Source organism: Epinephelus moara, chromosome 12 (genome assembly GCF_006386435.1).
Source record: "Epinephelus moara isolate mb chromosome 12, YSFRI_EMoa_1.0, whole genome shotgun sequence".
Classification (NCBI taxonomy): domain Eukaryota; kingdom Metazoa; phylum Chordata; class Actinopteri; order Perciformes; family Serranidae; genus Epinephelus; species Epinephelus moara.
In genome coordinates, this window is record NC_065517.1 from 39,879,390 (window position 1) to 39,891,356 (window position 11,967).

At 40.6% G+C, this 11,967-nt stretch overlaps 1 protein-coding gene across 3 annotated transcripts; it reads left to right on the forward strand.

The window, feature by feature from the left end:
* The first annotated feature begins 2,816 nt into the window (after positions 1-2,816).
* On the forward strand, positions 2,817-7,883 carry LOC126398303 (homeobox protein OTX2-like). Of its 3 annotated transcripts, none has more exons than XM_050057523.1 (4): positions 2,817-2,903; positions 5,577-5,793; positions 6,031-6,182; positions 6,464-7,883. In XM_050057523.1, exons 2-4 carry the CDS (start codon positions 5,697-5,699, stop codon positions 7,097-7,099), a joined length of 885 nt encoding a protein of 294 aa, XP_049913480.1. In that variant the 5' UTR covers positions 2,817-2,903; positions 5,577-5,696; the 3' UTR covers positions 7,100-7,883. The 3 variants fall into 3 exon arrangements, with proteins under 3 accessions (XP_049913480.1, XP_049913479.1, XP_049913478.1); XM_050057522.1 differs by lacking the exon at positions 2,817-2,903 and adding an exon at positions 3,980-4,063; XM_050057521.1 differs by lacking the exon at positions 2,817-2,903 and having other exon boundaries at positions 5,421-5,793.
* The last annotated feature ends 4,084 nt before the right edge of the window (positions 7,884-11,967 follow it).

An 11,967-nucleotide genomic window follows, 5' to 3' on the forward strand; every position in this document is an offset into this window, starting at 1 on the left:
ATATTGCCACAGACATTAACAAGCGACTTCACCTTTTTACAACCACGGCAACGTTTAGCTGAAACACTCCCCAGGGCTATTAGATATTTTCCGATGAATTATATATCAGAGCTGAAGATGAAAGGACTCTGCGTGAGCCAAGAACATAGCTGTGGGACAACAAGGGGACCAGATACTTAAGCTCGGTTAGGCTGTTTGTTTTAGAGTGATCGCTCAGGGAAAATGGGAAAACACTTACAGTAAAACTCTTTTAGCCCATTAATGACAATGTTAACAAAATAATACACTATTTTATCTTAATTCATAAAACTGCACTCTCTCATAATTAATGATATACTCCATAAATAGTGTCACTGGTTTTCTATACAATAGAGTCCTCAGTTAAAAAGGTTGTATTGATTTTAGTCCTGTCTAACAGGCCAGCAGCCTCACAGTCTGTTCATCTGGCATCAAGACTCCTAATTAGTTCTCTAACCTGCTGCTTGTTTGGGAGCGTCAACCAAAGCCTTCAGTCTGAGCTGCTGGGGCCAAAGTTTTGTCACAATGGAAGGAAACTAGATTTTAAAATTTTCATCTAGATGTTTTTATTAAATGTAGGGAGTCTCCTTGGACACAAAATGAAAGGGTGACAAAGACAAGTAGATGCACTCAAGTGAGCAGGTTTTGTTTCATGATTTTGGGGGACACCAGGGTACGCCCCTGGTGTCCCCCAAAATCATGAAACAAAACCTATGGACAGTGCAGGCAGTGCAATTGCACCGGGGCCCCTGGAGTGGAGGGGTCCATAGAGAGAGCAGGCCTTTGCAAGTGATTCAGATTGCCACAATGCTAAAAAAAGAGAATATTATAAATTTAAAAATGGTGCCATTTGCTACATATGTCCTTAAAAAGACAACATCATCATTGATTTCTCTGGTTTTTACTCCATTTTGTAATCAAAATAAGCTGCAGAGAGTAAAACCATCACTGTCAACACGACATTATATGTTTCAGCAAATATTTTTTTAAAAAATAACCTGTGTAACTTTAATTTCTGGGGCATTCAGGGACCTGCTGAGAGCTGAATTTCAGAGTCATTGTTTCATTTTGATGCACAGATAAAAGTGGCTCATTGCCTACGTCTGCAATGTAAAGACAAAACAACCAGCAAAAAAAGGACTGCAAGTGACTCAGATTGCCACCTTGAAAATATACCTGTGTTAAATATAAAGTGCAAAAAAAAAAAAAAGATTATTAATTTAAAAGTGGTGCTATTTGCTATATATATATATATGTAATAGTTTCCTTTTTCTTTTCTTTTTTAAAATAGTCAGTAGCTAAAACAAAATTATATGCTTTTTCTATATAAGCTATAAATTCTATAAATACAACTACTACACGCTACAATAATAATAGACTAATACTACAATAAAAACTATTAAATTAAATGATAAATTTCTTATTTCCTTTGGGTTTTTGTCAGGTATGCAGTGATGATTGCTGGGAAATATATATGTTTGTAACCAGTGGACTCTAGTGTTGTCTGTGTTGTGTGAAGAGGCCCAGACAGTAGATAAAAACTAAATCCTCCGTCAATTAAAACTATATAAACTGGAGCCCCTACACAAATCAAGTGAGACAGGAATATGTTAGCATATTATACAATAAGTTTAGGCTGAAAAATGAACTTATAAACAGCTTAACAGCACTTACACACGGAAATTACCTCAAGAACAATGTCACTCACGAAAGGCGGGAGACACAGTATCAAACGTTCCACACATTGACTATGGAGGCCTAAGTGTGTCAGGTAATAACAACTGAAACAAATTTTGTGTAATTATAATACTTAGAAATGTAAACTTGAGTTTGTTACACATGTAACTGCTGTATTTACATGTTGATGTTGTCCAACATCAAGTCTCTATTTGTGTCAAGACAATACATGCACTATGGCGTGCAATAGGTCAACCAATTTCTTGCATTCTGGGGAACTTTTCTGCACCAATTTTTGCATCATTTTACAGTGTAAATGTCTTAAATTAGGTCAAATAAAAGTCCTCAGCCACTAAATACTGCGGGGGACGTGGCCCCTTTGTTCCCCTGACGTCTCCGCCTATGGAAACACAAGAGTAAAATAATTTTAAGTGTTTCATGTATGGTGTAAATCCAGAAAATTTGATAAGCAACAGATAATTTAGGCTGCTGTTTTTTCAGAGAGAGAAAGAGAAGTGGTGGTGTAGGCTACAGCTTCACAGGCCACCATTTTTTTTTCCTTCTTTAAATCTCCTTTACAGGGTTACACAGACTCAAAGCGTGACAGATCCCCGAGAAGTTATTTTCACCTCTTGCTACAAAACACTGCTTCCGTTTTGCTTGCTCAGCTTATTTTGACAATTAAATCTGCGAAGCTGCGGCTTAAATCTTCTGATTCTCACTATGAGGTCTATAAGCTATTATTTGATGGTGGCTGAAGTCCGTGCAGGTGCTCGGCTCTGATTGGTTCATGCATGACACCTATATTGGCATCTTTAGACCTGTAAACACTGAATATTTAATCTAAAAATAAAACAAATGGTCATTATTAATGCTGAGAGGTGTCTGTAATATTTTATTTGTCTTTAAATGATAATGGAGTGTAGCGGGGGGGGGGGGGCACCGGCGGCGCTTTGGAGCTGCTGCACTTTCCTCCAGCTGCTGCATCCTCTCACACCTCTGCACATCATCATATTTTCTCTCATTTCCATTGGCTGCAAAAAAACCTCGCTGTCTCTCCCTCTCTCTCCATAAATACCGAGAATCCCTCAGTATTATCCGCATCCAACGAGCTTACCCGGGAGGAAACTAACCAAAGCCGCCTGATATACGCGCTGTGCTCCGCCGAGAGAGGCGTTCGGGAGAAGACCTTTTTACATCCAACTCAAGTAAGTGACTTATTCAACTTAAATATTTTGTGTGCGTGTATTTTAAGTGAGAAGTTTTATTATGGGAGCCACCGGGTGCTGCGCGCAATGGAGCCGCAGATAGCAGCCTACAGGGAGATAATTGGGGAGGCGTGTTTTTGAAAGGAAACTTTTCTCCGTGTCCCCTCTGAGGGCTGCTGCTCGGAGCAAAGGGGCACTCAGGCGGTTAATGGCAGGCCGGTGGAGCAGTCCACAACCTCACACACACATAACACACTGCTCTAACTGCTTGATGTTTGATTACAGACTTTGGATTTATTCAGGCATGCAGAGGAGGGAGGGTGCGCTCCTCAAGTCAAGTTTAAGGTCGACGGAATTTATGTTTAATTTTAAATTAGATGCAAAAAATTAGAAAAAAAACAAAATGTGTCGTAATGATGTGTCATTTTAGAGAATAAAGTTAAAAACTGAATGTCAGTTTGCACAACAACAATCACGACTTTTAGTTTCGTATATCGCTGAATTATAAGGTGCAACTTCTGCAAAAAAATAAAACATGAATAATAAAAATTGTTAACATAAAGCAATGCAAATAAACAGGAAGTCACTGGACCGGAAGCAATTATAAAATAATAATTAGAAAATGCATTTGCTGCAGAAAATGCACGATAATAATACTAATAATAATAATAGCCTATATTATTGAGGGTGCATGTCAGCTTTGGAAAGTGAGTTGCAGGGCTGGTTGTGCTGGGTTTTTGGGGGGGCATTGGGGGGGTCGGTTGTCTGGCAGTCAGCTGGTCTGATAAATACAATGCCAGCCTTTGTTTTATTTTCGTGACGCAGAAAATTAAGGAGGCCTGAATGCGGAGTCGTGGCTGGCGTCCTGTAATCAGGCCAGCGCGTGCCGTCCGGATTATCTCGTTAATTTCTTACAGAGAGAAGACGAAGAAAAAAAAATCTCGTGTAGCCAATAATAATTAATGGCCGAGCAGGCGGGGTATTTATTATTATTATTATTGAACGGATGTGGAGCAAAGCTGGGGGGTGAAATAAGTGACAGATTGAGGAGAGGCTGAAGGAGTGGCCGTTATTGGCTCTATAAAAATCGAGGGGGTCCGGCTGATGAGAGGAGGAGGAGAGGAGGAGCACCCCGGGGTCCTGGGAACTTTACTCTACAGGTAGGTGTCAGTGGAGACGTTGGAGAGGCCTCAGACAGCAGCAGCATATGGAATATAGACTAATTAGCTATTATTAAAAAAGAGCTGATAGAAGAAGAAAATATAGGTTAAATATATTTTCTCCTAAAGGCCTGCCAATGGCCTCATTCCCTTTGGTGAAAAAAATAATAATACAATAGATTTAATATTCTTATTTACTATCACAATATTCAAATTAATTACTATTGAATTTATGAGTATTTAATCTCCTTTAATATACCTGTAATATTTCTAGAATATTCCTATAAAAACGTACACGACTCTTGCAAATTATTCTTTGTAGTAGTGGTCCTGTTATACTTGATTTATTAATGATATTTCTAGAATATTCCTATAAAAACGTACTAAATTCCGACAGATTATTCTTTGTAGTGGTGTCCCTATTATACTTATATTTCTGTAATATTCATATAAGCTTAGAATGTGCTCGAACATTTTATTTAGGCTACACTGTGTCTCTTTTTTGTCATTTTTGGGTAAACCATTTTTGCTCAATTAAATATAAAAAATCTCGTTTGGATAAAGCGGTCCTTATTTTACCAGGAAGGTATATTATGTTTCTTATTTATTCTCTAATTAAAAGATGAGGCTGAAATTAATGTTTTTCCTGTAAAACTTTTCACCTGGAGACAAATTTATATGAGCCATCTCCTTGTTTGTTTAGATTAAGATTAAGTGCTCCTCTCTAATCAACACTTCTCGATAGTCTCACCTTCCAAATCTAATTACCGGGACCATTCATTAGGAAAAGGAGGGGGAACCGCCGCGAGGAGTGTCAATAATATGTCACAAATCACTTTTGGGGGGGGGGGGGGGGGATCCATGTGTCTAATTATTTGCCAAAGTTATTTTAATTCCGTTACATTTAAATGTACAAGGGTTTTAGTGGAAACCAACAAAGGGCTCGAGATATAGAAATGAAGATGCTGGGCTGTGTGTGAATGAGCGCTCAGTTTGCAGTATTGGCCTCTTTGTTTGCTCCCTAAAGTCTTTTGTTATCAGCATTACTTATCGGTCAACAGTGGGCTTTGTTTCTGCAAATGGCCCCCCAATCAGCTGTCTATTTAGCTTCGCCTAACCTGTGGGTATATGCTAATTGAGAGACCGGTTGGGCCCCAGCGAGTGTGCGCATTTTTAACGACAATGTTTTGTTTTGGTGGTGCTGGGAGAGGAGTGTGTTTGGGGGTGGGAAGAGGCGGGGTTATAGTAGCAGTTTGTGTGTGTGCTGGTGTTGGTGTTGGTGGTGTGTGTGTGTGTGTGTGGGGGGGGGGGGGGTGATGGCGTAAACGCCTGTCAGCCAGACAGAGCATCCTCAGTCCAGCAGGGACAGCTGGGGGTCTCCACTCGGCTTTAAGAGCCCTGCGAGTGCGAGGACGCCCACTTCTTTAAAACCCACCGCGGTGCGTAAAAGGCTGCGCGTAAAGCTCCGACTCTCAACAAGCTTAAAATCTTCCTGTTTTGTGTCCTGATTCAGGTCGATGTGGACGAGGTGAAAGACCAAACGGAGTCACGAGAGGATTAAAGCAAATTTTCTGCCATATTTTTTTTTTATTATTATTTCTTCTCATCGGTGCCCCTCCGTCCGGCCGCCAGCATGATGTCCTATCTCAAGCAGCCGCCGTACACGGTGAACGGACTGAGCTTATCTACCTCAGGAGCGGACCTGCTGCATCCTTCAGTGGGATACCACGGTAATATACCCCAGGGTGAAACTGTTTAGATGTAAATAAATACAAATAACAAGCAGGTGGTTTGGATAGTCTGTGCGTAATGGATGTCCAGCCTTATTTACAACACCAAGAATGACAATTTTCACCACTTACAACTATTTAAATATTACTCATAAATCAATTAACCAAGAAATTATTTTATTTAAGGTCAAGTTGCGTTATTCCCGATCTTATTCAAAAAGTTTTTTCCTCTAACAGGGACCCCTCGCAAACAGAGGCGAGAGAGGACGACCTTCACCCGGGCCCAGCTCGACGTGCTGGAGAGTCTCTTCAACAAGACTCGGTACCCTGACATCTTCATGAGAGAGGAGGTGGCCTTAAAGATCAACCTGCCCGAATCTAGAGTGCAGGTGAGTCTCCCAAACACACGTACCTGCAGCCACACTGTGTGTTCATGGAGGGTCGATAATTAGTCATTGTTTGTTTGAGAGCGGAGACACTTCAGTGCTTCATGAAAGTCTTGAGGGGATATTTTGCTTTGTTTTCTAGTTTCAGAGTAAAGTTTGACAAAATGTAAAGACTTTAACGCGTAAAAGGAAAATTAAACTAAAGGGGATGGTTTGGAAAAAAAATGCACAATTGTTTGTTGTTGTTTTTGTGGCTAAATTAAATTAATTTTTTCTTCTTCCAGGTTTGGTTCAAAAACCGACGAGCGAAACATCGCCAACAGGCCCAGCAAACCCAAAGCGGAGTGCAGAACAAGGCGATTAGCAAGCCGGTGAAAAAGAAAAGCTCCCCGGTGCGAGAGGCGAGCTCAGAGAGCGGAGCCAGCGGCCAGTTCACGCCGCCCTCCAGCACCCCTCTCCCGGCTGTGAGCAGCAGCAGCAGCAGCGCGGCGCCGGTGTCTATCTGGTCCCCGGCCTCCATCTCCCCGCTGTCCGACCCTCTGTCTACCTCCTCCTCCTCCTGCATGCAGCGCTCCTATCCTATGACGTACACCCAGGCGCCGGGCTACAACCAGGGCTACACGGGCTCCTCGTCCTACTTCACCGGCATGGACTGCGGCTCCTACCTTTCGCCTATGCACCACCAGCTTTCAGCTGCGGGCTCCGCCATGAGCCCCATGGGTAGTAACGGGGTATCCGGCCACCTGAGCAACGCGTCCTCCCTGTCCTCGTCGGCGTACGGCGCGGCGGGGCTGGGCTTCAGCGGTGCTGCAGACTGCCTGGACTATAAGGACCAAACAGCCTCCTCATGGAAGCTCAATTTCAACGCGGACTGTTTGGATTACAAAGACCAGGCAGCGTGGAAATTTCAAGTGTTGTGAGAGAAGAGAATTGAAGGAACAATTGTCACAGACTTTAAAATAAACCCAAGGTTGGGAGCAGCACCACAACAAGCCCCAACTTCTACCTCCTCGGGCGGAGCAGCGCAGCGCAGCGCAGAGCAGGACTGCCAGCCGGCTGTCTCACATGTTGGGTTAACTTATTGAACATTCACTGACTTCTCCCCAACTTTGATCAAGGACACGGAACAAATGTGTCGACCAAAAGGAAAAAAAGGATCAAAAGAGTGAAACTTGAGTTGGAGGAATAGGTCAGGGTTTTTTCTAAGCTCCTTAAAGACTCCACTCTCTTGTCTTTTTTTATTTTGTTGGCAGCTGAAGGGCCCCTTTGATCAAAGCGTTGTGCATGAGTGTGTGTGCTGTAGAGGACGAGTGTGTGTGTGAGAGAGAAAGAGAGCAGCTCTGACATGGATGCACTATTAATTTATGAGAAATGTTTAGTTATAAGAGACAATCAGTCCGTGTGCGTGTGCTCATAAATGTCCTTTAAGTGTTTTTGGATTATCCCCCTCCATGTGTTAGATTTTTCTTTTTAAATATGTGATTCTTTGTACAACCTGTATGCAATTGTTGCTTCGCGCCACAGCTGTGAATTTGATAGATTTATTTCCATGTCTCCGGTGTTAAATGATAAATTATTCTGAGGACATATTAGCTGAATGAAATAGGGAGTGCAGAGTGAAGCGAGCCAGCAGCAAGCAGGCGATCTGAGCTGTAAAGTGAAGGCCACGAACACACTAAATAACAATAAAGACCGCTTGACCTGATCCAACACTGTGGCTGCATGTCTGCATCTCAATCTCCTGTTTCTATTTCCTGTTTCTGCACCAAACACGTCTGCAACTTCCACCTTATAGATGTTGCACATTTTGTTTTCAAGTGTGCCAGTTTCCATCCTCATGCCTCACCACCACAATGTCATTATAATTACTTTTTATTTTCCACTCCTGCATCACTAGAGTCCGTGATTTCTGTCCAGGCAGGGAGGAATGTGAATTATGTGAGAGCTATGTTAATCCCGTCTCATAAAGAGGATAATCCAACATTTTTATTGACGGCTGCTCTTTGGTTCAGGGCGCACCGCCGCCCAGTTCACACGCAGGGAAGTGCTCACAAGTCCAGGTGCAAACATGAGTTTTAAGACGCACCAAATTAAAACAGAATAAAAGTGCACATTTAAGGCTTCAAATAACAATCATTTGTAAGCATTTACAATCCATTTAAAGGAGGCATCTGTTGCAGGGTTTGTAATCTGCACGTATGGATTTGTGTGGCCTTTTTGGGGGTCTTAGTCCGAGGTCCGAGGGCTCGTGCACGGATTAAAGAAGAAGGCTCGTGCTATGATTGTAATTAGGATGTGACAGGAGCATCTCCTAATAACTCTGGCGTGACTTTTTGCTGCCGTTGTTGTCCATTTGACCTCCAATTAGCACCACACACACTCACAGAGAAACAAACAACCGGTGCACCCTATTAAATATTATTATACATGTATTATATTCTTTATGTATTTTATGCACAACACTGGATAATGTGTTTTTAATCATGACAAAAGAGTCTGGCAACCTAAAATCTGGACTCTAATGAAGATTAATTGATACATATAAATAAATAAATAAATAAATAAAACACATAACTACAATCAAACTGCTGCAAAGTGCAGCTGAGGAAGAACACGTTCATTTATAATAAAAATAGGCCTAATTTAATTGATGTAATCTGAGCTACAGTATGTTAGGTATAATTTGTGGAAATAAAACTTTCAGTTCCAGTGGGTTTAGATTAATAAAACATAACACAAGTGTCCATAAAGATCAGAGCTCTGGGATAGAATATTAATCACAACTAAAAACAAATAAAATAAATTAATATATTTTTTGTCACCTTACTCCTCTAAATAAATATCTTCCCTTGACTCCAGAGTGATATTCAGAGCGTCAACAGGTTCAGCAGAGAGCAGTAAGTCAGGAGCACCAGGGGCCCCCGAGTATCCATTCGGTTTTAATTAAGCACCAGCGGCCCTGAAGGGGACATATGGGTCCGGCAGACGCGCTCCATTAATCCTCTCATCGCATTTGACGATGTTAAACAATAAAAAACTGAGAGCCTCGGAAGCCTCCTACTTGGCTGAAGCCACCGCACATTTTGTCGACCGTCGCCCCGAGGCAGGGCTTTCCCCAAGCGGCAGCACCACCTCACCGTGGCCGGGGATTCTCCAGGATTCCCCGCCGGCGGAGGAGAGGAGATCCGAGCCTGGAGAGGAGCCACACTACACTCCTGTTTTACAGGTGACACAGAATGTGACACCAGCAGGTAAATACTGAGACTAGGGACTATTAACATCTGAATTGCACAAAGCCTGAATTATAAACGTGTGTTTATCCCTCACAGGCCTGCACTCAGTATGTCTGTATACAGTGCATGTACACTTTTATTTCCCATTATAAAATTATCAAATAACATTCTATGTCAAATATCATGGCCTTGGAGTTTCATGTGGGATTTATATGATTTTTAATAGCCCAATAAGATCCTGTATATAACTTCACTTAGTGCTGGTCACTAACATATTAAAGCTAGATTAAGGCCCTAGTTTAGCTCAATCTTTATGATCTGGTTTAGGTATATATAATTAGTTATCTATGATTTTATTTTTCCTATATTTTGTTACAGATTCCTCATTTGCTATATAATTTATGTGACTGTTTTATTACTGCAATTTCACACTGGTTTTAATAAAGAAGAAACCACATGATTTAAAAAGATTTACTCTGCAGAAGAGACACAAAGAGGCTCCTTTAATAACTGCATCTGGCAAAATCTACAGACTGTATTTATCTATGAGATTGGTCAATTAAGGCTATCATAATAATAATAATAATAATAATAATAATAATAATAAAGATAATGCATATTAAATAGGGGTTTTGGGGGGGTCCTTCAGCAATTCCACTTCCTGCATTCTGGTGAATTTTTGTGCATCAATTTATGGTGTAAATGTCTTCTGTCAAAAATAAAAGCTACTTTAATGTTTTTATGATGGGAAGTCAACTGCACATGTTCTCAACATCGAAGGGGACGTGTACCCTACATCCTATCTAAAATCTTTACCTATAAATAACAATAATGATCGTGATGATGAGAAGAAGTAAAAAAAATCTCAAACATTATTCATTTATATAGTGCCTTTCGTGCAAAATTGGATTAAAATATCTTAACAATACAACGAAAAATTCCACACTCATATATAATAATAACAATAATAATAATAATAACAAGAAGAAGAAAAAGAACAAAGAAAGAAAATATTCCGTTATTTGTCTCAAGGGGGAATTAAATTTTTCCACTCTGTTGTTATTTTTACAGATTGCACACACAGGTCTGAAACACAGACACATACAGAACCTATACACATGTGTATCAATGGAGAAATGTCAGAGCGAGTGGGCTGCACATGGACAGGTGCCCCAAGCAGTTGGGAATTCGTTGCCTTGCTCCAGGGCACCTCAGCAGTGCCCTGGAGCATGAACTTGCACCTCTCCAGCCACCAGTCTGCACTCTGTGTTTGGATTGTATGCGGACTTGAACCTGCAACCTTTGGGTTCCCAGGCCAAGTCCCCACAGACTGAGTTACTGCAGGAAAACAGGAATAAAATAACAGTAAGAAGAATAAGACAGGGTGTCTACAGGGATAAAACACTTGCATTTAATGCTTTTATAAATCATCTTAACAAATTTAAGGCTCATTTTTGGACAAATCATCTGTTTGATGATGTTAACGCACAAGAGCTCAACTCATGTTGAAAAAAAGGAATAAAAAGATGGATAAATGAATAAAATGATAAAATGTTTGCTGCAATTAAGACCTCAGAAATTCAAGTTTAAGCCTATTTAATGACTATTGAGGCCTAATATTGAAAATTGAAATTATTTTAAGACATTTTAAGACTTCTTAAGGACCTGCACCCTGGAACAAGAAGAAGAAGAGGAAGAAGAAATATAATAATAATTACCATCTGGTTTATCTAATATGAGTTTCACAAAGCAATAATAATCTTTTTTTTCTTGCCAACGTCGGCCATTTTTGGAACTGGGTGTTCTTTATGATCTTTTATTAAACCTTAACTCACTCATTACATCATGTCTCTCATATTAGCAATTACATAAAATCACAAAGTCGTCTTTAAACAACAGACATGTCTCAGAAGTTTCACCTGTTTTAATCTGAATCAAAATAAATCCACATCAGTGACGGCTGATTTAGATGTGAAAATATTTCAGATGTATCAGCTCATATAAAAACACATCCTGCCTCCTGTTCCAGCTCTCACTGCAGTCAGTTTATAGACTGATTGTTTGTTGAGTCAGACCAATAAAAGGCCTTATTGGGAACAAACCAATATGTCAATTATTGTCTGCGGAGAGGAAAGGCATGACGTAAACCATCAAGAAACGTTTATGATGAACAATCCGTGATTTAAACAAGCCTATCAGAGTTAATTTAAACAGGCCATGCTATTATCAGCTGCACAATGTCAGTGACAGGCATATGACTTTGTTTTTTTAAGGCATTAGTGAAAGTACTGGGGCAACAGGGCAACAGTCCCGCGTATCTGAATACAGTAACCGCCGTTTGGTGAGAGTGGAGCTGATTTCTCGACAGCAGTTGCGTGAAATAAGCACAAGATGAACTGAATGTAGTTTCTTTCATGAAGAAAAGAACAAAGGAGATAAACGGCCAATTTGTTGGTGAGAATATAACCGAAGACTATTGTTATGCATAAGTATGTGTCCTACATTCCCAGAGAGATGATGTCTATCACATATCAACACAGCAACACATACATAAT